This window comes from Neopsephotus bourkii, unplaced genomic scaffold (genome assembly GCF_033783945.1).
Source record: "Neopsephotus bourkii isolate Nb327-2 ecotype Australia unplaced genomic scaffold, CSIRO-AGI_Nbou_v1 NB_1768, whole genome shotgun sequence".
NCBI classification, from domain to species: Eukaryota; Metazoa; Chordata; class Aves; order Psittaciformes; family Psittacidae; genus Neopsephotus; species Neopsephotus bourkii.
The window spans coordinates 8,387,147-8,414,897 of NW_026902242.1; the positions used below are offsets into that span (position 1 = coordinate 8,387,147).

Sequence of the window (27,751 nt, forward strand, 5' to 3'; positions counted from 1 at the left end):
AGGAAGAGACATGTTGCTACGTTCTCGTTCCTGATGATCTTACATGTGTGTTCTTAACTTTGCCCTCAATAACACTGTGCTTGTAGAATCAGAGCCTACAGGTCCAATACAAGGTCTCTGCTGACAGATTGAAATCAAGGCCTTAACAGCCACTTTTCATACTGGTATTTAAAGCTCTGTAACTTAATAGTACTGTAATAATTACCTTATTGCTTGACTTGCATTCTCGTTTTCACTGGGCCCTAAAAAGTTAAAATTGTTTTCTTTAAAAATACAATTTACAATTTCTGAAAACAAAAAAGACATTCCTTTCTTTTATTAGAAGCTGTACTGAAGGAGCAGAATTTATCAGAATGTGCTAAAATAAACCCCCACAAAGAAATCATCTATAAGCAACATGAGTTGCCCCTACTGCCAAAAGCACTAAAACCAACCTCATGCAGCAGCCTCACAGAGATTTATTGGTCTGGAAAGTGTAAGGAGCCTCTTAAGCCAAAAGATGTTACTACATTAAGAATTGCATTAGATCAAAATGCTAGATATAATTTCACTAAAGGAACTCAAGGAAAAGCACTGAGTTACCTGGGTTTTCTTTCCCCAGAATATATGAAGTCAGCATCTGGTTTCTTTTATTAAAAGTAACTTTTTTTTCCTTCCTTTCTTTTGCCTTTTTTATTCTTTAGAATAGCTCATTGTTGTGCTGTAGAACTGAAATCAATTTATTCTGTAGGCAGACATGTTCAATATGGATTTAATAAATAATACAACTGGAAGAGCATTTAGCAAATATTATTTTTCATCAGGAAATTCTGCTGCCTAAAATGAGAAACTACCTGAGGTTAGTTTGAGATATCTGATATGTGCATGCAAATTCCCATCTATGGAGGTAGGTAGATGTTTCGGGATGGGGTATGGTTTTCTTACTAACAAGCCACTGAGCACTTCTGATACCCCAACAGCAGCATTTTGATTTGAAAGTGCAAGGAACCACAAGTGCTGCCTATCTGGGATTTTAACTATATTAATCTGGAATTCTAACATCAAAAAGAATCTTTCAACAAGAAATATGATTGCAAAGCATGCTGTTTCTGTTCTGGGGTAAAATAGGTTCAGTTATTCAGAGATGTTCAAGAACATTCACAGAGTTAAATTCAGCTAGCTCTGATTTTAATCAAGTCCATGAATGGTAAATAGAAACACTCTGGTCCCACACAGGGCCAGCAGGGAAGTTCCAGGGTCCCTTTGAGATGCTGAATGGGTTCTTTTGGAAAGGACTGCCACACTTCAAGAATGCTGACTGAAGACTATTTCATTTTCAATAAAAAAATGGGAGGGCAGCTTTTATTTTTTTTTTCCTTCTCCTTGTCGCCAGCCAAAGGTACACACATATACTCCTGATGAATTCTGTTCCTCAACTTAGAAGCAATAGTGTCCATATCTCTTTATCAAAATGTGTTTTTCCAGCTACACAAAGAATACAAGGTTGTTATTCAGACTTCAATGATGTCGCATATGGAAATCTCCTTGTGCAAATGAAATGAAATCACACAGCACAGTTCTTGGCCTACAGGTTATATGGGTTCAGATTTGCTGGTGCACATCATAATTGCCACATTTTTCAGAACAGATTTTAGGCAGAACATAAGTGATTCTCCAAGTTTTCTTCCTCCAGGACTGGTTTGGTGGTGACCCTCCCATAAATTTCAACTTGATCTATAATTTCACATTGACTACACACTACCCTAACTCAGAATATTTGTTAACTAAATTTTGGGACTTGTTCTGTATTGCAAGGTTAAAAAACAACAACACTGAGAGTCCATCCTGCACCATGTCTGGTTAAAAGCCATACAGCTGAAGTTACCACATGGTTTTCCACTGTAAAGGGTATTCAGGGTATTCATGCTCCTTCTCTTAAATTGCAACTTCTGAAACATCATGTACAGATCCGATGTATTAATATGATTTAACCAAACATCAAATGGTGCTCTATATCACTGGTGGCAGACATGGTGTGGATACAAAACAGGATGGCATTTAAAGTAGCAGACATAGCTCTGTAAAAACTAAGTGGAATGAAGAACTTCCAGGACTTCACACATAACGTACATATTTAGTAGGTTTTAATAGGAGTAAAGCCCTTCAATACTTAAAATCTTGAGACCCTCCTCCCCGTTGGAAGATGCACAATAAGGGATACAGCCAAAGATACAGTCTAAATGGAGTGCAAAATTGAAAATAAAAGAACGAACACTTGCATACCTTGTCATGCTTATAAGTTGAAAACAAACCAGAAATAGCATCCAAAAACAAACAAGAGAGCCTCTTCACACTTACAGCTCAACACAGATATTAAAACCGTTTCAGATAATGTTTCATTACCCACATAATGGATCAGTAACTGCATAGGTTTTAAAGAGCAAGCCAAGATGAAAATGTGTCCAAATTATTCTAAAGGTCATCATAAAGGTCTAATTCCACTTTTATATCCAAATCTTTACTCAAGTAAATTATCATGCATGTGAATCTGAAAATTTCAAAGGTTACCATGTAAATAGACTTGAGTTACTTTTCTCAGGAGCCCTCAAGCTATTGAAACTCATTACCTTGCAGATCACTAAAACCTGTACAAAACCAAATGGTTGATCTACAGAATATTGAGTTCTTTGGTACCAAACAAAGAACCTAAGCATGGGTCTATCTTTAAAGTACATGAACCTATGGCTAAACCTGGCTGGGAGCCAGTGAGTCACATGAAGGAAGAAAGATGAGAATGGATTATTGTCCTTAGGCATAAAAAAATTTAGCTGACAAGAATATAATAAGAATATATTCAGATTTTCTTTCCAGAAAGAACACTGAAAGAAAAGTAAATGTATTTTCAGTCTCTTCCCTGGCCTTTATTCAATTATGTGTGGCTCCCCAGCACTTCACACAAGAAAAAGTGCTTAGATACTACACTAACAGAGGGAACTGCCTCGCTCATCCTTTGCCTATGGCCACACCACCCTGAAAACGCCCAATCTCACCTGAAAGGTCAGGGGAGAGTGAAAGAGCAGCTGTATGGCTCTGAGTTACTTGTTGGGTTTAAACCACGACAGTTCTTTTTGGTGCCCAACATGGGGGACTAAGGGTTGAGATAATGACAGATCTGACCGGAGTGTGTCTAATCGTATGTGTGATAAGCATTCATTGTTTTGGATTAATAGTCACTCATCACAATGCTGATTTATTGGCTCTCAAAGTTGTTGCTCTTGATCCCACAGTCTCAGCATGTCATACCTTACTTACAGCTGGTATTTGCTGTGTTAGTGTTTATTGGCTGGGGCCTTGGGCTAAGGTTTTTGCTTCACTGTAGTTTATGGTAATGAGTTGTAATACAATAGAGTCATTGATCATGAAACTGATCTGGCTTGAGTCCCCAGTATGCTCACCACCTCTATACTTTGGCAGGTATACAATAGAAGTGTTTAGCAATTACACATCTTTTTTCCCCCTCCTTGGGTGGTCAGCCTGTGAAGGAGACATACCCTTACCTTCCCAGCTTGCCCACCAGACCCTTTACAGTATCGTGTGAGAGTGCTGAAGGTTTTGAATGGCTTTTAGGTACCCTTGGGACCTGCCTGCTGATTGTGATGGGGATCACCATGTTGGCATGCATACAGAGTGTGTTTTACCCATGACCATTTCGTCTGGTCCCAAGAGTTGAGCAGAGTCAGGTTTGGGTCTTGTCTAGGGTTAGACGATGATATAAGAGGACCAAGAGATCTTCCCTGAGGCTGGAGAGCCATGAGTGGCAGGGTGTGCAGGATACTATGGGCAAGTACCTAGGCCAGTGGGCCCCTCCAGAGCTTTGGAACTTCACCACTGAACAAGTGCAAATTCCAGAAAAATTAGTAAAACACTTAAATGAGTTGTGTTGTCATCCCGGTCATACCAGAGATGGACAAATCATGACAACGTGCCGGGGCTTGGCCCATGCTGACAGAGCCCTGTTCAACACCGTCCAGCACCTTCAAAGGATAAAAGACGTCTTTGGATCTGATGGCAAAGCAACCGACAATGTAGCTACTTGAGCTCCAAGCATAGCAGCTATACCAAACCTAGTGACAAGTACAGCAGCTACCCAAACCCTGAAAACAGATACTGCAGCCACTCTGACCACAGTGATAATCACTGCAGCTAAACCAGAGGGCCAATTTGTGCCAATATCGGTTGCCCCTGTACACAAGGGGAAAAGCAAAAATGAGGCAAGAAAGATGAAGCAAGATGAAAAAACAATGTACTCACCACCCAGGGCAGCATCTGACCAGGAGTTATTAGTATGTAAATCAGAGGAAGAAGAGGTGACTTCTTGACCCTGGACCTCAACCGAGCTACAGAATATGCAAAAAGATTTTACCTGTCAATCAGGGGAAGACATCATCACCTGGTTGCTCTGATGCTGGGACAATGGGACCAATGGTCACGAACTAGAAGGTACAGAAGCCAAGAAGCTGAGATCACTGCTCAGGTCGGGCTGGGTATCGGTCAATGGGTGGTATTCTCTTCCCTTGTTATTTCCCTTATCATTATTATTATTGGTGGTAGCAGCAGTGGTTTGTGTTGTACATTGGTTGCTGGACTGTTCTTATCTCAACCCGTGGGAGTTACGTTTTTTCAATTCTTCTCCCCATCCCTCTGGGAGCAGGGGAGGAAGGAGGCAGGGGAGGGAGAGAGCAGCTGAGTGGTTCTGAGTTACTGGCTGGGCTTAAACCACAGCACCTAGCCACCTCATCCACTGCAAGAGTATCCCAGGTCTTCAGAACCCCTGCTTAAATAGGAGCCTGTGCTGCACCAAACACAGCACATGTTCTGGTGGCACATGATAAGACAGCAATCCCAAAAGGTGTGTTTCACTTTTTCAGTGGGAAGAGTGGGAGGGCTGGAAGTAGGTGTCATTGTAAGCCTGCTTTTTGCTTTTAGTATCCCAGTTTTATTTAATCTTTAAATATTTTTTATTTTCTATTTGATCTTTAAATGAAAAGTCACTAAAAATTGCTACAAAACTCATCAGTCATAAAGCAAGATCAAAACCAGTCCTAAAGGAAAAGATGCCTGCTTGAAGAAAAGACCTTGATGATGGTTTCGGAAATGCAGGAAAGCACATCCTTAAATAATGCTTATAGCCTCAAAAGTTTCTGCTCAGACAGATTATAAAATTAGATAAAACTATCTACTGCCTTGAGTGATGACAGGAAAATGAACGTTTCATCCTCTACAGAAGCAGGAACCTTTAGATAAGATTTGTCTCTGCCATCACAATATAAAGCACTGTGGGTCTCATGCTGCTGTAATTTACACCAGTTATACCTAATGTAACTCAAAAGCCTTCACTCAAGTCACGCATCTTCAAGTAGCTAAGAGGAGAATTGGAGAATCAATTTGCAGACAGAGAGATGACTAAGAAGTTTTAGAAGCCTTCATTAGTTCTTTGTGTTTTCCTTGAAGCTGTGCCATCCCTGAGCTTATTTCACCTTTGCTATTCATCAGAACATTATTTCTAAGCAGACAGTAGGTAGATGTGAAGATACTTCTTTTCATAGAGTTTTTACTTTTGTCTCAATTGTCCTTGAATCCTTAAGTTGCAATAGCAAAAATCATTGTTGAGGTTAACCTTGTCTCTCAAGCCTACTGAATATACTTCGGAAAAAAAAAGGGGGGGGGGGAGGAATACTGAAGTTATTTGTGAATAACTCAAACACGGAAGATGGCAAATCTCATATCCCATTAGAAAGCATCTAGATAAGGAAAAATAAACCAATTCTGGTTTAAACCACTGCAGTGACATTTCCTATTCTCCAGCTGAAAATGTACCCGATTCATTAAGAAACTACAACTCACTCTGAAGTTAACAGTACACTCAGAAGAAATGGTAGCTGTGTACTACTAAATGAACCTTGGCATGTAGCATCAGCTTCGGTCTGCAAGAAAAAATGACTGAACCTCAACATCTGCTCACAGAGAACTCCCTATCAGCAGGCTGAGTTTGCTTCCATCTTCAGTCAGTACCCACAGCTCTCAGACTTATTTGGGTGAAGTATCAGAGCTGAGAGCATGCCCAAGTATGCTCTTCTGGGCTAGCTTGATGTCAGGTGTGTTGCTGTACAACAGCCATAAATGTCTCAAAATAAATGCAGTCTCGAACAGCAATAGCTTTGCTGTAAGGATGGCAGACTGTGGATTATGGAAAATGAAAGGTTATTAGGGAAGGATGGCATCTGTTATTAGATGAATACAGCTGGGGGGAATGTTTTAGACACAGAAGTCCTTCTTTAGCAACAGAACCCTGAAGGGCTCTGACTCTAAAATTTCTATTTTCCTACCCAACTACAATGGCAAATCCAGTGAAAAAAAGTATTTCAACTCCTCTCATACTATTTGTATGAGTAGATGCACAGAATTTACTCTGTGCATCTGAATATCAAAGTATTGCTTCTCTTCCTCCAGCTTTTCCAAATGTTGCTACCAAATACAGAAGCAGTAAGGAAGGTGTGTCTGATCACCACAGATTTAGAATTCAGAGGGGGGCATGACAAAAGAGTATTTTATCAGATACATTTAGAATGTAAGTAATTAAAACATCATAAGGATTATTTGTTTTCAACAAAAAGATTGACTACACTGGATTTTGGGTCTTTATATATTTAGTTCTTCTGCTGGCCTCAACCACCATAAATATTACTATTAAATAAATCCAGATTAAAAAAGCATATGCCTGCCTCTCTGTATATGTGTATACATATGTATATATGTGTATGTATAAAAACAAATTAAGTACAAACATCTCATATGTTCTTTTGGCACTTTCTGATTTCCTACTGCCCCCCCAGCACAAGACAATATATGATCCTCCTCACAAGAAACCATATTTGTCAGCTGCATTGCAGATTGCCAGGAGGAGGTTGTTCAGTAGTGATTTTGAGCTGGCTCATACCAATTGGGGTTCATTCATTTGCCACTTAGCAATATATTCCATAGCACATCCAAATAAAGTATTCCTCACTTGAGAAAGAGAAGCCTCCCCTTCTCTTTGGCATTCTAATTCTGTTCTTGGAGCCAGGGTCCAAGCTCAATTAAATCAGTGGAAAGATTACCAGGGATTTTAACTGCTTTGGGACCAAAGCCAAGGCCCAAACATTCAGCTTTGTAGAGATGATATAAATAAATTTTAATCAGGGGACACCATTTCTCATTCCTAGGATTTCAGGTACAACATTCATCTTGGCAAGAGCTACTTTGTCCCACACTGGTAGTTTATCTACCTCATAACACCTGCCATTGCTATTCAGTAGCTTGATACTCAGAGACAGAGCCCACATGTGTGAAAATCATCTTGTATATAAATCCTTACAGTAACTTCAGGATGGCAAAGGCCTCAATAGGAACTTTTCAAGAGAGCACTTCTGAATCACTAAAATTTATTTTACTTTGAATGCACAGACCAACTCCTTCATTATCCCAAACAGTACTGAAAGAAGGTTATATACATGAAGACTGAGTTATCACTTCATGTTATTTTCTCCTCTGATTGCTTTCTGCCTTGAGTCTGCACCTTTGTTCCAGGAAGTATGATCCAGACTTCACAGCAATACAAAAAGCAGGATCAAATGAAGGACATAACTGTCAGGTTGTCCAATAAGTATAAACCACTGTAACACTGCAGACAAAATAATGGCCCACAGAATTGGAAGTAGTTGCAAATGTTGCAAACTGATGTAATGTTGTTGTGGCCTAATGTACTTAGGCTACATGTAAGAATGAAATAACACCCCATAATTTCTTTGCCCTGCAGAGAAGGCGTTGCTTTCAAGCATGAGTTTTGGGTGGTGCTGGCGATGTGCAGGATGCTTGTTCCATGCTGGCTAGAGTCTGCTGTTGTCACAATGACTTTCTTAGAACCATAGAATGGTTTGGGTTGGAAGGGACCTTAAAGCTCATCCAGTTACAATCCCATGCCATGAGCAGGGACACCTTCCACTAGAGCAGGTTGCTTCAAGCCCCTGTGTCCAACCTGGCCTTGAACACTGCCAGGGATGGGGCAGCCACAGCTTCTCTGGTCAACCTCTGCCAAACTTCCCCTCGCAATCTCTGTTAGCTTAAAGCCATTCTCCCTTGTCCTATCACTACAGACCCCTGTCAAAAGCCCCTCTACAGCTTTCTTCTTGGGCCCTTTAAGCACTGGAAGCTGCTCCAAGGTCTCCCGGACCCTTCTCTTCTCCAGGCTGAGCAAGCCCAGCTCTCCCAACCCGTCTCCATAGCAGAGGTGCTCCAGCCCTCGCAGCATCTCTGTGGACTCTCCAACAGCTCCACATCCCTGAAATACAGCTCTAACCTAAACGACCCTCAAAGCCTGTGCACTTCAACCACAATGCCCTCCAACTGTGGGGGCACTCGGGAAACAATAACATTCTAGAGGAACAAGCACATTTTTAACTAAGATGAAGCACAGAAACTCTGAAATCTTATCTAAAAATCCCAGCATTACAAATGTGCTTGTAAACACTAAGACTGCTGTCTCTTACACTGAAATATATGTGCCTATTGCATTTACACACCCTCCATCTGTCTATATTCTGCTGTCTCTCATGTTACAGTAATACAGTCATCATCCTGGCACTGGCATATTTTCTTACGGTTTTATATACAACACAATGATGTCCTAGCCCATAAATATAATACCCCACATGACAGCAACTGCAATAAGTCATCTTCTGGTAATAAGTAGAAGGAAAAAAATATTTTATCCTCTTTTTACATCTATACACATTTAACAGTTTAGATCAATAAGGCATTATGTCACACAGCATTACTAAAAGGCATATATACAAACTGCTTTAAAAGTAAAACGCAAAATACATCTGCATAACAGAGATGAATTGATATCTCCAGGGGGAAAAAAAATAAAAATCAGAAGAATCTAAGACATTCCACATTTTCTTCCTAAAATAAGGTAAGAAAATAATGGAAGCATATTTCTTAATGCGAATTCACATTTCATTTTCTGAGTATAATTCATTTTATCCATGAAGCTGGCAGAAGAGAGCAGAGAGCAAACAAATGCCACACTATCATTACTGAGGCATGGGGCTGAGGTCTGAACCAATTGTTTTCTCCTGAATATACTTGCTTTGAGATATCTGCTCTCTTAACCTTGTCAGTCTTGCTCAATCATCTTTCTGAAGCAACTGAGAAACAAGGAAGGAATTCCTGTAGATCAGTTCTTTTGCATTACATTGTCAAAACATTGCTTCCATTGCATTATCAAAACTTTATCTCCAATTTTTTTCTCCTGCATTTATTGAATTGCCTAACAGTCTCAATGTTACTCTACCTATACCCTTGCTCAAAGAACAAATTTTGCACCTAGAAATGGCCCAACATAATGTCTTTCCTATTTTCAGTCACACAATAAAAGGGCTGATGAAACAAGAGGATGTTTAAACAAGCAATCATTTTTGGCAGAAAAGGATACGCAATTAAAAGCTGAATTACTGAAATAACACCTCATCTTTGCACGCCCTTTTCAAAAGACCCTCTCCAGATTTCCTGTAGACCCCTTTAGGTACTGGTTTTGGGTCTTCACCCTTTCTCTCCTACCCCCCCAGAATGTCAGACTAACTTAAGGCAAGTCAGAACTTGGACTAATTGCACTGAGAAAAACTTAATTTCATTAGATGTATTGAAGTATTCACACAGCTGCAGTGGAGCCACTGGATTGAGGGAGTTCATGCCATTAGAGACTAAGCAGTAATGCTCCCTGTATGGAGATGCCACACCAGAAGAACCTTCTGCCCCTTTTAAGGAGACCTCAGAAATTTCACAATTGTGAATCAACTGTGTAACTCCAGAAGAAAGGACACAAAATGAGATTCCAGAAACACTGTCACAAAAACGCTGCCCTCGCAAAAGCACCTGTCTTAAAGGCTCCCCAGGTAGTCAAGCCCTCAGATCCATTTGCTCACTTGGCTTCGCAGGTTTTTCTTAATTTTCCATTTTTTAGGCGTGAACTCTTTCTCTTCAGCTATCTTTTTGTTTTATTTCTATCTGGACTAATTTATTACTGATTTATTGGGCTACACTTACACCATGCTTTTATACTCTGGAGGTATGGTAAAGAGCCTGTCAAGGTATTGGAAAGAACAAAGAGGAAGAAAAAGATCCTTATGACAACAGACAAGTGAAATAGGAACACAGAGATAGAAGATGACCCAACACATGATGTGCGCATTCATTAGAAGTCTTGTTCTAGCACCAATATGCCCTACCCACATTGCATGAACCACAGTTATAAATAGATAATGAAGAACTGTCCCTGCCCCAAATTGTTAACATTCTAGGTTTCAAATGACAGCAACAGCTAGACAAGGCCAGGAAACAAGTTTACGTGGTGATTATAAAATCTAAAGGCATGATATCTTACCTAGATGACTTTCTGTTTCCTTTTAAGTATATTTAATGTGTATTTCTCTCCCCACTTCATATGGAATTATACCACCCTTTAAAGCCTTGAGCCAAGCAATTATATAAAAATCTATATTTAATCACTTTTAAAAGCAACCAAGATAGCTAAACAGTAACACTTCAATGTAGCACTCAAAGCACAATAATTCTAGCAACTAGTCAAAAAAAATGATGCTCATAAGTACATAATGATAACTAAGATAAGCTTCCGCTAAGACTAATATCCCCCAGTTATCCATAAGCACAATTATGCATATTGCATTCTTGAAAAACAACTGCACACTGTTTCACAAGTTAAACCTGCATACAAGGTGCAGGAACTCTGGTAACAATGACCTACTCACAGTGCTGGCAACTCTACAGTGTCACTGTCATTTGCAGATTGTTATAAGGTCATTTCAGTGTAATAAGTGAGAAGATAAAAAGCTTTCCTATGTTTAAGGAGAAATCCACTATCAGCAATATAGTCACTAGCTTTAGTTACCCTACAGAGATTTCTGTGGACATGATCTTCCTACTAGATAAGGTTTGCAAGACAGTTTGTCACACTCCAGGGCTAGAATTAAGTGTTCTTCACAAGTTCTCATTAGATTTTCCACGTGAACTTGTGATTTTGAAAACAAAGTCATCAGAATTTTCTGATAAGAAAGTGGGATTTCTTCCATTATCCCTCCCTTGGATTTTTCCTGTGTTAAAGACTAAATTTCTCATTCCTAACAAGCTGCCTAAATGACAGGGCACAGCAGGGGGCTACATTAATACAATTACACACATGTAAAAATTACCGAGGTCAACAGTTATGTACGTTACTATAGAAGTTAAGGATGCTAAAAGGTCACCAGGATCACAGGTACTGTAGGGATCCAGGAGAAAGCACGGTGCCTGTCTCAGAGCTGTCAATAAAAAGAAAGGAAAAAGATAGCAAGATCGCTGACAGAGATGAACCTGGACAATGTAACAGGCAGTGGATTCAGCATATTTTGGGTTGACCTTTCAGAAGTGTTTTGTTTATCATGACACAAGGAGAGGTTTAAGAACAGCCTTTGAAGGAAGACAATGAAGATGCAGAGGATCTTTGCAGTGCACACACTCCTCTGACACGAAAGACAGCACAGAGAACTCTAAAAAGGTAACCATCTGAATTTTTATCCTAAGTGAATGAAAAAGCTGCCATTACTGACAGTAACTGACATTGAGATCATGAATCACACTTAACTAGCAGCATGGGCTACACTACAAAATACAAGATGGTGCAGGAAGGTAGCACTATCAAGGAAACAGAGAATGTGATCAGGAGTTTGACTAGGGAAATGATGTTTTCAAGTAGGATTCAGATAACCATGAAAAAACAGTGAAAAACAGTGAAAGCAGTAAAAGGCATGGGATTCTTAATTTTCATAATGTACTGTAGAGTAGGTGAAACAGTATGGGAAAAATCGAGAGGCACTCAAAGTCTTAGAGGACATAAGAGGCAGGGATGAACTTCTACACACAATCTTCTTATGTTTCATATGCACTACAGAAAAAAAAATTAAAGATGGAGATTTGGGGTTTATTCCACATTTAACTTGCAACTTTCATGTCATAGAAATAAAGCGCATTCCTTATTTATGGATACAGGAACATCACACCAATTCCAATCTCCATGGAAAATGAAAAAAGACGAGACACCAGGTAAGCAACACTTTCATTCCCTTGTGATTTACAGCATGAAGCTGTCAATCTGAACCTAGAGTCTTGACAAAAGCATACAGCCAATATCTGATCAGGTATTGTTCCAAAGGATCACAAGTAGTCTTTCAGCCAAAAGAAGAATACCTCAACACCATTGGAAATGTTTAGAGACCAAACACACAAAAGCTGCATAGTGAGTTCAATAATCACAATTTACAACGTATTGCTAATATTTACTCACAGTCCCTGGCACATCACCAACACTTCCTTTTGATTTTGCACATTCAGAAGATAAAAGGTGAGAGCATGTGGGGATATCACATTGCAAACTATCACTTTTATATTTTGCTGAGAAAAGGACAATTACAAAAGAATGTAACATTCCTTCCCTCACCCCACATGCAAAGACTGAAGTATTAGCAAAGCCTTGGGCTCTAAAACTATACATGGCATACAAAAGATGAATCATTATACTGGCATTAGCTCTACCTTGAAACAATAAAACTTAAAAATAAAGTGACAAAAGGGAAATTAGTAGGAGAATGTTTAAAGCAAGCAACCTGACACTTAATGAAATCACAGTCAGCATGTGGTCACCATGGCCACTTTCTCTGTGGCAGCCAAAAAATAACCCAGTGAAAGAGGCATTAATGGGTTGCGGGTCCAACAATGGATAATGTTACCAAGGAATAAGGGGCTCTTCCCAGCCTCGACTCAGACAACCTGTGAACAATCCTTCTCCATGGAACCAGAGGATAAAAAGGAAGTGTGTTCACACTTCTGTCCTATTTCCCTGATTGTTTACTGGCCACTGGACAAGGTTATGTTTGGTGGCCCTGCTGTCTCACCTGATCTGACTGTACCTGTGTGCAGCATGCGGGAACACATGGTAGCTTCTAACATCTCATCAACAGGGATGGCACAAATGAAGAGGTTAACAACAGGGTGGCAGAATCAGAAAACTATCTCCCACAAGGGTAATGCTTCACCACTATAGCATGTAAGTTTCTCACTCACACAGGCTACTTATTTCTAATGGACTCTGGCTCTCCTACACTACAGTTCACCTTCCATTGCTTCTACACACCATAAACTAGTTTACAGTGGATTGCAAGCCAGAGGAACTCCTTTCTCTGAAGGAGGTAGCACCAAAACAGAAATGAGGAATCTAATCACCAAAACATTGATGCAGAATACCCCTTCCTCATACTGCCCTGAAACACTGACCAGGTCCACAGTCAGGGCAAAGTAACCCAACCCTGCCAAGATCAAAGACAAAAGTACATCTCACTTGCCACAGAAGATTCACAAGACTACAGTCAAACAGAATTCTCGGTTCCTCCAAGACCTCTAGAAATCACAAACACTTCATAGAAGGATCAGAAGATGCCGCAAGGATTAACTAAGTTAACGATCTTGGCTCTTGCTGTGGTATGATGTGCCTCCCCTGTGCCTCACTGTATCCATGTCTAGTACCAACCCACCCATGCGGAAGCCTCTTCCAAAAGAGGTTGAGATATATGGAAATGAAGTACCCTATAAAGAGCTATGTTTACATTTCAACAGAGAACAGCAGCAGCCAAAAGAAAAGGCTGGGGGAGGACAGACTTCTCCCACCTGGCACCCCACACAAGACAGAGAGCACTAGTCCATGTGTATGCAGCTCACATGCTCAAGGCTACAGCTAAAAAGGAATATTCCAACCTCCCTTGGGTTGCATACATAAAACAGGCTTTCACTCCAGCTAGAAAACAGATCATTTGGTACATTGGAATAGGAATGAGTAGTATGCAGAAGGTGGACAGAAATACTCTAATTGCGCCCCTCTCTCCTATCTCTCTGTAGGGAGTCATTTTTACATTGGGCCAAAACCATATTATACAATCTCAGCCAGCTTTCCATTCTAAGTTCAGCAGAGTACAAACCTCTGCTTAGCAGGGTTATAAAAGTGAAAAGGGGTGGGTAGCAATTTGGCTGAACAAAAGACCAACTAGTACAAGTATTACAAAAAAGCTATTTAGAAAAACAACACTCCTGCATTTCTGTAATCCAGCAGTAAATAAAGGAAACCAGAGGCATTGGTGGTGGCTGGAAGGTTTCAGTTGGTGATGGTTGGCTTTTTCCTTTTTAAATAGCTCATTGATTTTGGACTGCATCCATCTCCGGCATTGTGACTACACTTCATATAGTAGTTAACTACAAACCAGAGTACACTTCTCCAGCCAAGGCTTTTTTGGTTTGTGCATTTCATTGCATTTCAACGCATTAAGCAGACACCCCTGATTCAGGCTGATATTCTGAAATTCAGTCAAAGTGTCAGCAACACTGCAACTCAGCCAAATTAGAGAATGGTTTTGACTCCATCTAGCTCTGAGTGCCAGTGTACTATATTCTTTCTGTGAATGGTCAGGTCACTTGGTTATTGGACACACTAGAGCTATCCATCGCCAAGACACACAGAAACCAGATGACCATTTGCATTCACCAAGGAGGTGATCAGATTTGATTTGCCAGATCAAAAGCTTTGTGCTTAAGGACTTTGGGGATCAACTGGACATTAATTTTCAGTCATTTTACTAACATTCAGGAGTCCCATCACTGCTACAAAGGTCACCCCCTCTGCCTTGTACCAGTCACATCCTTCCCAGTTGTTTGCTTGAATCAGATGATAGATAACAGGGCAAAACAATGTGTGCACACAGCAATAGCACTGCAACACCAGTTATTAGAAATAGCAGCAAGGAGCTTTCTCAACATCTCCCCATTCTATATAAAGTGGAACATAAGCACAGCTTTGCCAAACCTTTTGAGTTAGGAGCAAGAGGAAGAGAGTGCTACAAAGCTGATCTATAGCTGGGAAAATATATGAGCATCTGGCCCTGCCATTTGACGCCCAGAGGTTAAATGAATGGGATTTCAGAGAAACACCACAAAACTATTGCTTTATGACCAACATGCTTCCATTCATGAGCTTTCTCTTCAGAGGCTGTGAGTGAACAATGCCTATTGCCTGCTGTAAAAGCAAAGAGTGCAGCAAAGAAGAGTAACTGATTTTTCTTCAACTGCTGAGCTCAAACAAAGACTTTCACTGTATCTCTGATACCTGCTAATTTTGTGACTGAAATGTGATGTAGTTTTCAAACTATCTTGTTCTGCCTCTCTGCAGAGACCATCAACAGAACAAATAAATTACCAGTGCTTGGGTTTTCATTACCTCAAATTAGCCTCAGCATAAGATGACAGAAGCAGAGCCAAGTGTCCTGTGGGTGCTTATATAGCACCTGTTAGCACTACATAAAGGACACAGAAAAGGGAGGCCAGATTTCTTGCTGCTGTCTGCCCACAACAAAGCTTTCCCATCAGGCTATTGATACCTCTTCTGACAGCAACTTTCAGCCTGCACACCCACACCACTTTTAATCCACTAACAATGAAGCAGTTGCCTTGCTTGGAAGTGTCCCTGAAGAGCCCAGGGACTGCATATGAAGAAATTGAGAGGGGGTGAGTAACAGAAGGATGACTGTGCCAAGTAACACGTAGTATGATTACAGGCATAAATCTAAGCTAAACCAATACATTTGTTCACATGCAAGCCTAAAAAAGTTTGGGACAAATAAACCAGTAACTTCAAAAGAGATACTTTGGGTTACCAAAGGGCAAAGTGAGTTACAAAATGAAAGCAACCTATTTGATCCTTCATTTCAATGGTTCTACTGGGCATTTCAGGCTGCAGCCACACATTTCAGGAGCAGAGACATTTCTGATGGGCAAATTTTCGATGGGACAAACAGACCCATTCCAAAATGCACCTAAAACCAAAGCCACTGGTGAAGAACCATAGGGTGACATACTGGGATCATTACAACAGGCATGTTCTCCTCTGTTATGCTATTCCTGTTGCATCCTGGCATGCTTACACTTCTCATCCCCTTACTTCACCTTGCCTTTGACTCCATTTGGAACAGAGTCATTACTAGAACATCTGTAGAGTGACTAATACCATGATTATGACTTTCAGGCTATACCACAGACCAAACACTAAGAGAAAGTGAATCCAGCAGCTTTCCATGAAACCCTGACCCTGGGGCATGGTTATATTCACCATGGCAAACACCCAAAAGATTTGGTGACAGTGTAGAATTTTCAGGAGCTGATTCTGATAACATGCTTCCCAAGCAGTGAGCTGCCCCTTTCATTCCTCCCTATTTCCCTTTGTCCTGCCCTGCTACTAATGGCAAGAGCATCTTAGGGCTTGCAGCTGATGCCAGTGTGCCTGTTCCTACTCAAATCAGGCAGCAACAGCACTGGAGACAGTAGTTGAGGTAAAATATATCCATGCAGAAGCTCGATTCATCAAGTGTTTGAGCAAGGACTGGGCTGCCAATATTGGCAACTTTGAAAGTGGAACAAACCTCTAGTGCTAAGGCTGTCCATGTGTATGGACTGGGCATTAGCCTAAATATAGCAAGCCTGTGGTGTATTTAATCAAGTCTTACAGACTGATTATTTTGCACAGCTACATCCACCACATGTGAAAATTGTCCTGTTTCAGCTGTGAGCAAAGCTACTTCAAGAACATTTTCATTTACAAAAGGAAAAAAAAAAACCACACCACAAAAATCTCTAAGTCCAAAACACCCACAGTCAATTGTAGTATTCCAGGTGGTGAAGGGTGAGTGTTTAACAAAACTTATATCAAAACTCCTACTCAGATAAGAAAGCTCTTTCCTATTAATACCTGTGGTACCTAACTGCAAGTCCTCAGAGATAAGTGTCCTTTGACTTACATGAAAGAATATAAGGGGAGGAGAACTTAAAACATTCTCTCTGATCCCCACTCCACAAACATTGCCCTCTTCTCACTGAAATTTCATTCCCACCACTATGTTCTCAAAAATGCATTTCTTGTACCACACATTAAGTCTTGAAAATGACTCCATCAGTATGGGTGTAATACTAACAGTATTGTCTACTAAAAGTAAATAAAAAGCAGTTAAGATTTCTTCTCCTTAGCAGTAGGGAGCAAAGATAACTACTGCTTTGCTTTGACTACACTAACAGTACTAAAGATGTGTACATATAAGAGAAGGTAAATTGTGCATGAAAAATGTACAAGTAAACACCATTAAAAATGGATAAATTGCTTGTCTACCTTTTTAGCAAGTCTGGACCAATTTTCACTGCTCCAAGAAACAGAAAACCTGAAATGCACCAGAAAGCTACTAAAATAAGGATATTTCTTTTCTCAGACTTGAAATGTGCTTCTGGCACACTCACACTTTATCATTCAAAACAGCAACAAACCAAAACAGACTGAAAGGAGAGAGTTAATTTCAGGCAAAGATCTTCCCTCTAGTCAATGTCTCACACAGTACTACTCTTAGCAACAGAATGTTTATAGAGCACGAGATAAGAGAGAGGCTTTTCACTGACAGCTGGGAGAAAAGCAAAGAACAAAAGCAGCTCCCAATGCAAGAGAGAAAAGTTCCATTTTTTAAGTGCTCCAACTTAATGCAGACAGAAGGCCAGCCATAACAAGTTACAACAAACAACCTATTTACCCACTTCCAGAAAATGCTTGTAAATTTAAACTGTGTGAAATGTCCAACTAATTCTTTCATGCCATCAAAAGGCTTCATTAGCAATGGACAATAAAGCTGCAGGCTTGACCTAAAAGGGCTGATAGGTTAATCTATTCTGACCTTATCTTTATTCAATCATAGTACTGAAAGATTGCTTGAATAACCTACCAGCATTTTACAGCACCAACAGTTACCCTTTCATTGCAGTGCTCCTCTGAAGTGCCCTCCAACCTAATTTTTTGATCATGGGGATATTAAGAAAATTACAGAAATTAATTGCAAAATAAACCAAAATGCCATTTCTCACTCACTGGTATAAAACAAAGGAAAGAGGTAAACAACTAAAACCAGAAGCCAATTTTTACCTTGCCCTTACACATCTCTTTCGGGCTTGTACAATCGCTTCTTGTCAAACTCATAGAATCACAGGATGGTTAGGGTTGGAAAGGACCTTAAGATCATCTAATTCCACATCTTTTATTCATAGTATTTTCACCCAAATGGAAGAAACCGGACAAAACAGCTCCTATGATAAAATTTGGTTTCTAACAATGGGCTTAGTCATACAGATCTCAACACTTTGTATTTTAATAACCACTGCCTTGTTTTCAAAACTCACTGCATGAGAGTGCTCAGCACTAAACATAGCAAAGCAGTGAGTTAAAATTAAGCACATAATTAGGTCCACAGAAGTCAGTAAGCTGGATTCATCACTCAGTGATCAATGTAATTACTCAACTCTTCTATATTTGAAGATTACAGCCTATGCTTAAATCCCTTTCTGGAGCAAAAGTCTCCAGTGCTCACCACTGTAGAGTGCTCAGTCCTACCCAAACGTCTTCTCCCTTTCATAATACAATAACTATTTGCATGAAGAAACTACATAGACCTACATCAACCTGTTAGGACTGTTAGCTTTGAGAATGGCAAGAGTTATAAGAAAAGACTTCCACAACACTGGTTCCTTCATGCATTCACATTCAACTCTGTGGCCATAATTCTTGAAACCGATCACTCTTCATGTCACCTGCGTGGCAGTGAAACATCTTGACATGAAGAGAGAGCTGTGTTTTCATTTGACATATCAGTTAGGGTACTTATTCTTCAGCATCAACAAATAAATGCATTTTCATTTACACCTATAAGTGCTTTGGCAACACAAGAGAGTATCAAAACACACAACCAACCATCAAACACCTGAATGACATTTGAAAATGCCTTGAAAAAGTCCACACCAATCTTTTTTAAAATGATTCCCAGGGATAAGGTCTAAACTTAAATCTGTTCCAAATTAAACTCAGGCAGATGCTTAAAATACCAGTCAAGATTAAGTGCCATCCAAAAAGCAGGATCAAAGAACAGGGAAGTAAATCCATAAGCCAATAAGTACAGCATGCAATGCCAAAGAAACAAAGAGTTTTCCTTTTGATTACAGAGGATACTTTTATAAACTACTCATAGAACTGCAGCACCTCAAAAGTTCCTACCTTGAAAAGCTGTGATGTGACCAACAATCATGTACTTCAGTTCAAAGTTCAGTGCTTGGATACTTTGAGTCCTCTCCCTTCGAACAGCTGCCTGGTAGCTTTCTTCCATTTTTTTGGTGCAGCAAGTTGGTGCTCTGTGTTGACAGATCTGTAAACCTGACTCTGAAAGCAAACAAGAAAAATACAATAATTAGAAAACCTTTCAACCTATCCCATAAAAATAATATTGTATCAGGCCAAAACAACCAACATGTTTAGAACGCAGTCAAAGACACAGCAGAATCCCAAAAGATGCACATTCAAAGGTCAACATTTGTACTGTTCTCCTTGTTCTAAGAGCATCATAACTTGGATCTGAGGGGAAACCATGTCTCAAATTAGGATTTATATTCACCTGTGTAGTGCCCTGAGGAACCATCTGCTCACCTCTCACACTGGAGAAAGTCTCTCAGAAATCTTTGAACTCCTAAGCAGCTCACACACACACACACACACACACACACACACACACACACACACACACACACACAAAAAGAATGGAAGTGTCTTAAATAAGACAATAAGGATGGCTTCCTGTCCCTCAGAATGTCAACTGCATCACCCAGCTTCGTGTCATCTGTAAACTTGCTGAGGGCACACTCAATCCACTGGCTATGTTGTTGATGCAGACACTAAACTGTACTGGTCCCAATATGGACCCCTGAGGGATGCCACCTGCCACTGGTGTCCATCCAGATATTGAGCCATTGACCACTACCCTCTGGGTGCAACTATGCAGCTAATTCCTCATCCACTGAGCAGTCCACACATCAAATCCAACTCTCTCCAATTTAGAGAGAAGGATTTTGTGGGGGACTGTGACAAAGGCTTTACAGAATTCCGGATAGACAAGCATCTGGACTTGCATGTTAACACAGAGCAAGGTTCCACATACAGCTGATGATGAAAAACAAGAGGGTACAAGAAAGCACATGGGAAAATCAGTAGAGAAGCATCCAAACCACCAAGCTCTGCTCAGGGGCAGCTCCAGGTCAACAGCTCGTTCGGACAAGAACTGCAGGGAGGACTCGCATATAATTCTCCTTGCTAGATTGACTTGAAAACATCGTTCCCAGTTTACAACATCTCTCATTTGAAACAGCAGCCAATTTACATCAAAAAGGTCAAAACCAAAGTGAAATACTTTGATTTACCTTCACTTTCATACCAATTCACAAAGTTGTCACAGACTGGGCTGATTCAAGATACAATTTTGTTTGTGTATTTGTTTCCCACTTGGATGTAATCTCAAAAATAGGAAAAAACAACTCTACGCACTCAAACCAGAAGTCCTAAACCCTGATGAAAGCTCTCGAGATGAGACCTCTGCACGCTGGCATAAGCCAGCAGGCTGCTAAAAGCAGCAGCACCAGGGCTGCATGCTCACCTGCTCTCATCTGCCACAGAAGCTGTCCCAGGTTGAAATTAGCTTCTCGGCTAGGCTAATTTTAACTTGGATTGGCTCCATGATCCAGTTCACCCCATCAACATATGTTTGTTCTGTCACAAGGAAATGGGAGTGAGGGAAGGATCACTTCTCCTAGCTGGCATCACGAAGCACATGTGAAGATACAGTACACACTGCTGAGGAACTAAGTCAGTTTGCAAATAGTTGTTGGAGCAGAGGGGTTGCAAATGTTACTCAGCATCTGCAGGGCCAGGCTGCTGTTACTGGGAGCATTTCTTCTTCTATCACCCCTCTGAATTTCTGTTTGAAAAGTTTTTGCAAAAAAACCTGTACCAGAAGGGGTTGGAATACAAAGTGTTCAGTGCTGACTGCATGCTGGTCCTGACAAGGAAGCTACATACACCTATGTGCTCTGCCTAGCACTCCCATTTGAACAGAGGCACCACAATAACATGTACCTCCTCCAGAAAACCTGAAGAAGTACATGGATATCTCCACTGGAACTGCACTCCTGGGGCTTCCCCACCCTGCTATCTCCTTCAATAAGCCTGAAGATAAGGTTTTGTTGGTCCAGAGCCAAAATGACACAGAAGGCATTCTTAAATAGAAACAGCACTAAGGCCCTGACAGTTAAGGAGCCTGATGTAAAACACTGAGCATTAAACAAAGAGCAAAACCCGCTCCCCCAGCAGTGCTATCAGGTCAGTACTGTCAATGTACAGAGCTTGGCAATTTAATTTGCTTCAATACTAGCCTGGGGGTATTACTTTTAACACAATTATAGAAACCTAATAAAGGTTTTCAGTATTATATATGCCTGGGTGCTGAGATTAAATTAGAACTGATTAGTAATATCTTGAAGTCTTTAATAACTCTGATACTAATTTTAGTTTCTCCCTTTCATCTTAATGCAAAATGCTCTCTTCAACAGAAAAATAAGAGAAGAGCACAATGAACCATTAGTGACTGAGGAGCACACTGCATGAAGAGCACACTGTATGACCATGAGACTCGGGTTATGTGCCACAACTCTGACCTCAGAGACAGACAACACCCCACGGTGCTGCAGCAACCACCTCCTCTGCTTAGTATGTACATTGCCCATCAACAATAGGAAGACAGCCTTAAGGGCAAAGTCATAGAATCATAGAATAGTTAGGGTTGGAAAGGATCTTAAGATCATCAAGTTCCAACCCCCCTGCCATGGGCAGGGATACCTCGCTCTAAACCATATCACCCAAGGCCTCGTCCAACCTGGCCTTGAACCCTGCCAGGGATGGAGCATTCACAATCTCCTTGGGCAACCCATTCCAGTGCCTCACCACCCTAACAGGAAAGAATTTCCTCCTTATATCCAATCTAAACTTCCCCTGTTTAAGTTTTAACCCATTACCCCTTGTCCTATCACTACAGTCCCTAATGAAGAGTCCAACCCCAGCATCCCTATATGCCCCCTTCAGATACTGGAAGGCTGCTATGAGGTCTCCACGCAGCCTTCTCTTCTCCAGGCTGAACAGCCCCAACTTTCTCAGCCTATCTTCATATGGGAGGTGCTCCAGTCCCCTGATCATCCTCATGCCCTCCTCTGGACTTGTTCCAACAGTTCCATGTCCTTTTTATGTTAAGGACACCAGAACTGCACACACTACTCCAAGTGAGGTCTCATGAGAGCAGAATAAAGGGGCAGGATCACCTCCTTCGACCTGCTGGTCACACTCCTTTTCATGCAGCCCAGGATATGGTTGGCTTTCTGGGCTGCAAGCGCACACTGAAGCCGGCTCATGTTCATTTTCTCATCGACCAGCACCCCCAAGTCCTTCTCCTTGGGCTGCTCTGAATCTCTTCTCTGTCCTTGAACTTTAGGAACAAAGCCATCCCATACATGAGAGAAAAAGCACTAACTGTGAACGTGGGAAGAGAGCTTATCAACAGCATCATTTCAGCAATTGATCTATCTCTAGGACTTTCTTACATGCTTTCCCCAAACTGCCTCTTAGGGAACCACAAAATGGAAGGACCATTTTGACCACACAGGATTTATGCCAGCAAATTCAAGGAGGGTGGAAACATTGAATGGGGGGAACAGTAAGAAGCAAAGAGATGTCACAACTCCAGAGTTGGCAGCACCAGCAAGTACCACAGGCTGTGGGAGAGCTGGAGACCATCAGGCACTGGCCCTGATCAGCTTCCAGAGCATAAACTCTGCAAAATATACAGGTCTTAAGGGCAGCATCTGCACAACAGAGTGTTGATAGGCCTGTTGTTCTTTTTGTCTGAGTTTCCCCTGCTTCCTTCTGTTGCTTGCCTGATTCTCACTGCTGTTGTATGCCAGTTTTTGGCCTAATTTCCAAACCATCTTCTGCCCTACACCACAGATTACTGCATCTCTATACACATGAGCCTTGCCACCTCGACTTGTACCCCATAGAACCTGCCTTGTGCGTGGACCAAAGGAACAGAACACCGACTACACTGGAATAATAAGAAGGGAGGAACACGTACACAGGAATGGAAAATCCTGTAACACATCCACAAAGCACCTACAATTGAATATGTTTCACTGCCAAAGAACTCTGCCTTACAGTACTTGAGGAATGTGCCACAGAAACCACATATGGTGGAAAGACTAAACTGAAAGACGGGCATATAGCACTCTATATTATAGTGTTCAGAACAAAACTGACATTGTTTTTAAATGAAAGATGGAGATTTCTAGCCCTGTACAGTTCAAATGCAAATCAATACAAGGCTGCCTATCTACAGGGAGATGAAGTAAAATAGCTTTGAGAGGTGTGAATTGCCTCATTCATCTCAACTTTGAAGCCTAATGATAATTCAGATGTTAACATCAAGTGTTTTACCAATGATAGATGACTTCTTTTACCATAGCAACTGCTTCCTACTACACCTCACCCGCTGTGGTAAGACCCATACAGGGTGGCATAGCACAGACAATTTCAAAGATACTAATTTTTCATATTCAATTGTATTTCCTATTCTTTTTATCTGTCAACATAAAAAAATGAAAGAAAAGACTGGAGGAAGAAACGAAAGCAAAGAATCTGAAGGAACCAAGCAACTGTATTTGGGCCACAGCTTCAGAAGGGGAAATGGCAAGAACAGTACTGGAGGAGTGAGAAACAATACTACCACCCTCCGTTCTAACTCTAAGATTTGAATACTTCCAACTCTGCCATCTCACTTGAAAGCCATACATGAAGCTAAGTGCTCAGACAATATGTTCCTTCCTTTAAAAAAGATGTATCAGTCCCTTAAAGTTTTAGTTTTACAGTGCAAATCTGCTTTTGACCAGTTTGGCCATTTCTCATTCTCAAACCATGCAAAAAAAGTTAAGTTTTACACAGTTTCTATCAGAGTTTTTCCCAGTATTTGAAGTAATTTATTTTTTTTTAGGATTCCACTCCCCTTTCCATTTTATTTTTTTTATTTTTAGGGAGAAGAATGGAGAAAACTCTAAAAACCTGTGTGAAATACCCAAAAAATGGGAAGAAAAACACAGCAAGTTCTTGATACTATTTACATGCAAGAATAGCAATCGTTTACAGAACTGAACCAAAACTAAGCAACTCATTACTAGCAAGGCACCCCACAGTAGGGCCAATTCTTCAACTTCATCACCCATGACACAGTCATTAATTAAACCAGACTGAAGTATCACAAGGTCTCGGCATCTTGTTCCCTTTCTTTGGTTCTTTATGCAGATAATGCCACTGCTGTCAAGAGCAGTGATGCTGATGTAAAACTGGAGTTTGTTGCTACAAATGGGACCCATGGGCATTGGAAGGCAACCCACAGCAAGCAAAAGAGGTAAGAGCCCAATGTACATACATGAGAGTAACTAGAGATGAATACTCAGTGTAAGCATGCAGAAGCACCAAAATGTGCAAATGCTGCCTCAGGCTAATGCACAGTACTTAAGGGTAATGACAACAGCCTGCAACAACCACCATACAGCACACCCCAGAAGCACCAGCTGAGAGCCCCACAGATCGCATACAAGAGACTGGTAGCTTGCTTCTGGTCGTCTAGGCTGAACCAGATTTATGCTCAGATCGCTTCTTCCATGTTAGAGCAAGTGAGCAATATTTTGCACACAGGGCAGGAAAAAGGCAAGGTATGTAGTACCAAAGGGCTTTGTTCAGCACTCCTGATGTCAATGGAGACACCCAGTGGCATCAACAGTCATACAAAAACCAATTGTAGTTGAAGAAAGAACCCTGTGCTGTGCTTCACGCTGCTGTGGGGATTTAGTTTGCTCTGAACTCAACAGGTTTTGGGTCACTCTCTTAAGTGAAACTTGTTGCAAGAACACAACCAGGAAACCCCAGACAACTTCCTATGATAAGAAAGTCAAAACTAACAGAAAAATGAACCTTCAAAGAATTTAGAAACACTTTAATTACTTAAAAGAGACATTCGCTTGATTTCAGAAAAGTACTTATGATGTTTAACTGCATACATTCAGTTAAAATCAATGGAAGGTCAAAACCCTGAACACATCAAGGAACTGGTGGCAGTATCAAGTGGTCCAAAAAGCATCACGGACTCATCAGCAAGCTAACCTAGACCCCATGAAATGAAGGGCTATGACAGTATTTCCACTAATACACATGGTTCTTCTAAAGTCAGGAGTGGGAATGGCTTTCTGCCCTTCCTCTTTTATTTTTGCTTTCCTTTGTTTTGCCCACCTAAACTATGGAAAATATTGTGGTTGTACCAGGAACAGATTCTACCTGGTGCTTTGCCCAGGGCAGCAGCAAAGAGGAACGAAGATTAAAGATGAGCAACAATGAAATCCCACCTGAAAGGGGACATGCCCTGATTTCTGGGTACCAGCCATACACCCCAAGCTGGAAGGCAGCAGAGCTTGTCACAACATGATACATCCCATGATGCTTAGCACATGATGTTCAGCAGGAAGGCCTGTATCTTGCTGGAACATCTTGAGCCTGGATAATGGGTTTTGAAACAGATGCAGCTTCCCAAAAAAACGAGGAGAGGAATTATCCATTGGAAGATGTTCCAAAAGCCTTTAAGCCAAGAACACAGACTAAAAACTTTTGAAAACCAGTGTGGAAACCTTTGGTGGGCTCCAAGGTTTGGCAATACTAAACTGTACGTTTGACGTTAGGCGAGTCACATAGTGTCCAGACTTTGTTTCCCAAAGGTACAAGAAGGATACTTGCTTTTCGTTAGTTTTCTTAGACTGTAAGCAATTCCTAGTTGGGACTATCTTTTGCTGTGTGTTCAGTGTTCTCCTAGAGCCTATTTTTGCTTTTGATACTATGTACCTACTATATAAATTAAGAAATCATGTTTCTTCCCTTACATCACTAAAACAAGGCACCATTTACGGTACTCACCTGTGTTATTCCGTTCAGAATTAAGAGCACTACTGATGCTTCAGAGCTAACCATTCAAGATGGACAGAGCAGTCTACCATGTCATAGAGCTGTTTGAAGCCAGCTCTACACACTGGCAGGCAGCACTGGCTGCAGTCAGTCCACATTTGGGAAGGCCTGAGGCAGGCAGTTAGAAAGGAAGCTGGGATGAGGATTGCAGCCAAACTGACACAAGCTGGCCCTATTCAGTCCTAGCTATTCCACTAATGCTTTGGCACCTGTGATAGTGACTCTAGAGTAAACTTCCCAAATCTATGCCAACAGTCCTGCCAACAAATGACATTGATACTTTTCATCACAGTTGGGGTTTATTTCTATCAGAGAAGGCTGAAGTGTACAATAGGTCTGTGATCAGCAGAAGGGGAGCTTCAGATCACAACCAGGTATGGCCAAATCACAGCTGCCTTTTGGGGAAGGCAAATGTTTATATTTCCTGACATATCTAGGACAAAGCAGGATAGGAAAAGTAGATTTGATTACTGCAGCTTGATACTGGAAGTGCAATACTTCAGCCAAATACAACTTCAGACTGCTCCACGTGGTAACAGATATATTTTTTCCCGGAATTCAAAACTAAGATCAGGAGACTCAAGTCTTCCCTGTAGCAGGCATTTGAAAGCCTTGCTTTGAGATGAAGGTTTTCAACCTCTTTTTTCAAAAACCCTACTGTGTTTTGGGGAGTGAGTGGGGTTTCTACATATGCTTTGTTCTCTTGACTTTCGATTGACTGTCCATGTGAAAATGTAAGATAACTGACAAGCATGCGCTGTTCAGTGCTTTTGAATAAATGATTCATCTTGTGTTGCAAGGGTTTGAGATTTCATCCTCTGAGAGACTCCCTGGACAAGCCACATGGAGTACAACCATACAATATTTCACAGACAGACATACATGCTCTGGATTTGCAAGACACAAGCTCTCATCCAGAAGCAGCAGAGAAGGTCTGAATTCAAGCACAGCATCATGCCAGGTGTGGCTACACTTTCACAACAGAGTACTAGACTGTAGCTATTTGGAGAATGCCGGAGGAACAAGACCAAATCTACCTGGAGATGTAAGCATACATAAACCTGACATTTGAGCTTTGTTTTTTCAGCCACAGAGCAAGAATAACTTCCCTACATCAGTAGGGAACAATAAAACATTGCTCAAGAATTGACACCCCAAATGTGTTACACATTGAAGAACACAGGGTTAAGGACCAGAGCTACTCTTTACCTAGAAACTTTGGGATTACAGAATCACAGAACGGTTTGGGTTGGAGGGGACCTTAAAGCTCATCCAGTTCCAACCCCCTTCCATGGGCAGGGACACCTTCCAGCTCTGAGAGATCCTACTTCATGTGAGCCTCATATCTTCAGGTATCTCTATGTTGCTGTGCTACAACACTAGTTTTCCACTAGCAACTTTAAACATCACTGCTATTGAGAGTTTGATCACTTAAAAAGTGCTTTTTCTGCATGTTCTCCTCTACTATTACATGCCAAATCTGTGAATTAATTATTTTGTTTTAATGAGGGTGGAATTTGATATCCCCATGCTATATACAACTACTACATAGTTCCTTCTTCACAATAATTTACAATTCACAAAGGAGGATGAAAGGTGTTATTTGGGCTTAGACACCAAATCAAG

General features: G+C 40.9%; 1 protein-coding gene across 5 annotated transcripts in view; it reads right to left on the reverse strand.

Moving 5' to 3' along the window:
* Positions 1 to 27,751, reverse strand: part of LOC133225946 (glypican-5-like) — a 379,953-nt gene that overhangs the window by 292,436 nt on the left and 59,766 nt on the right. For all 5 annotated transcript variants that reach the window (XM_061378925.1, XM_061378924.1, XM_061378926.1 and 2 more), the window contains one exon: positions 19,247 to 19,408. In XM_061378925.1, coding sequence (XP_061234909.1) covers positions 19,247 to 19,355 — 109 coding nt within the window. In that variant the 5' untranslated portion in view covers positions 19,356 to 19,408. The remainder of the gene's footprint in view (positions 1 to 19,246; positions 19,409 to 27,751) is intronic.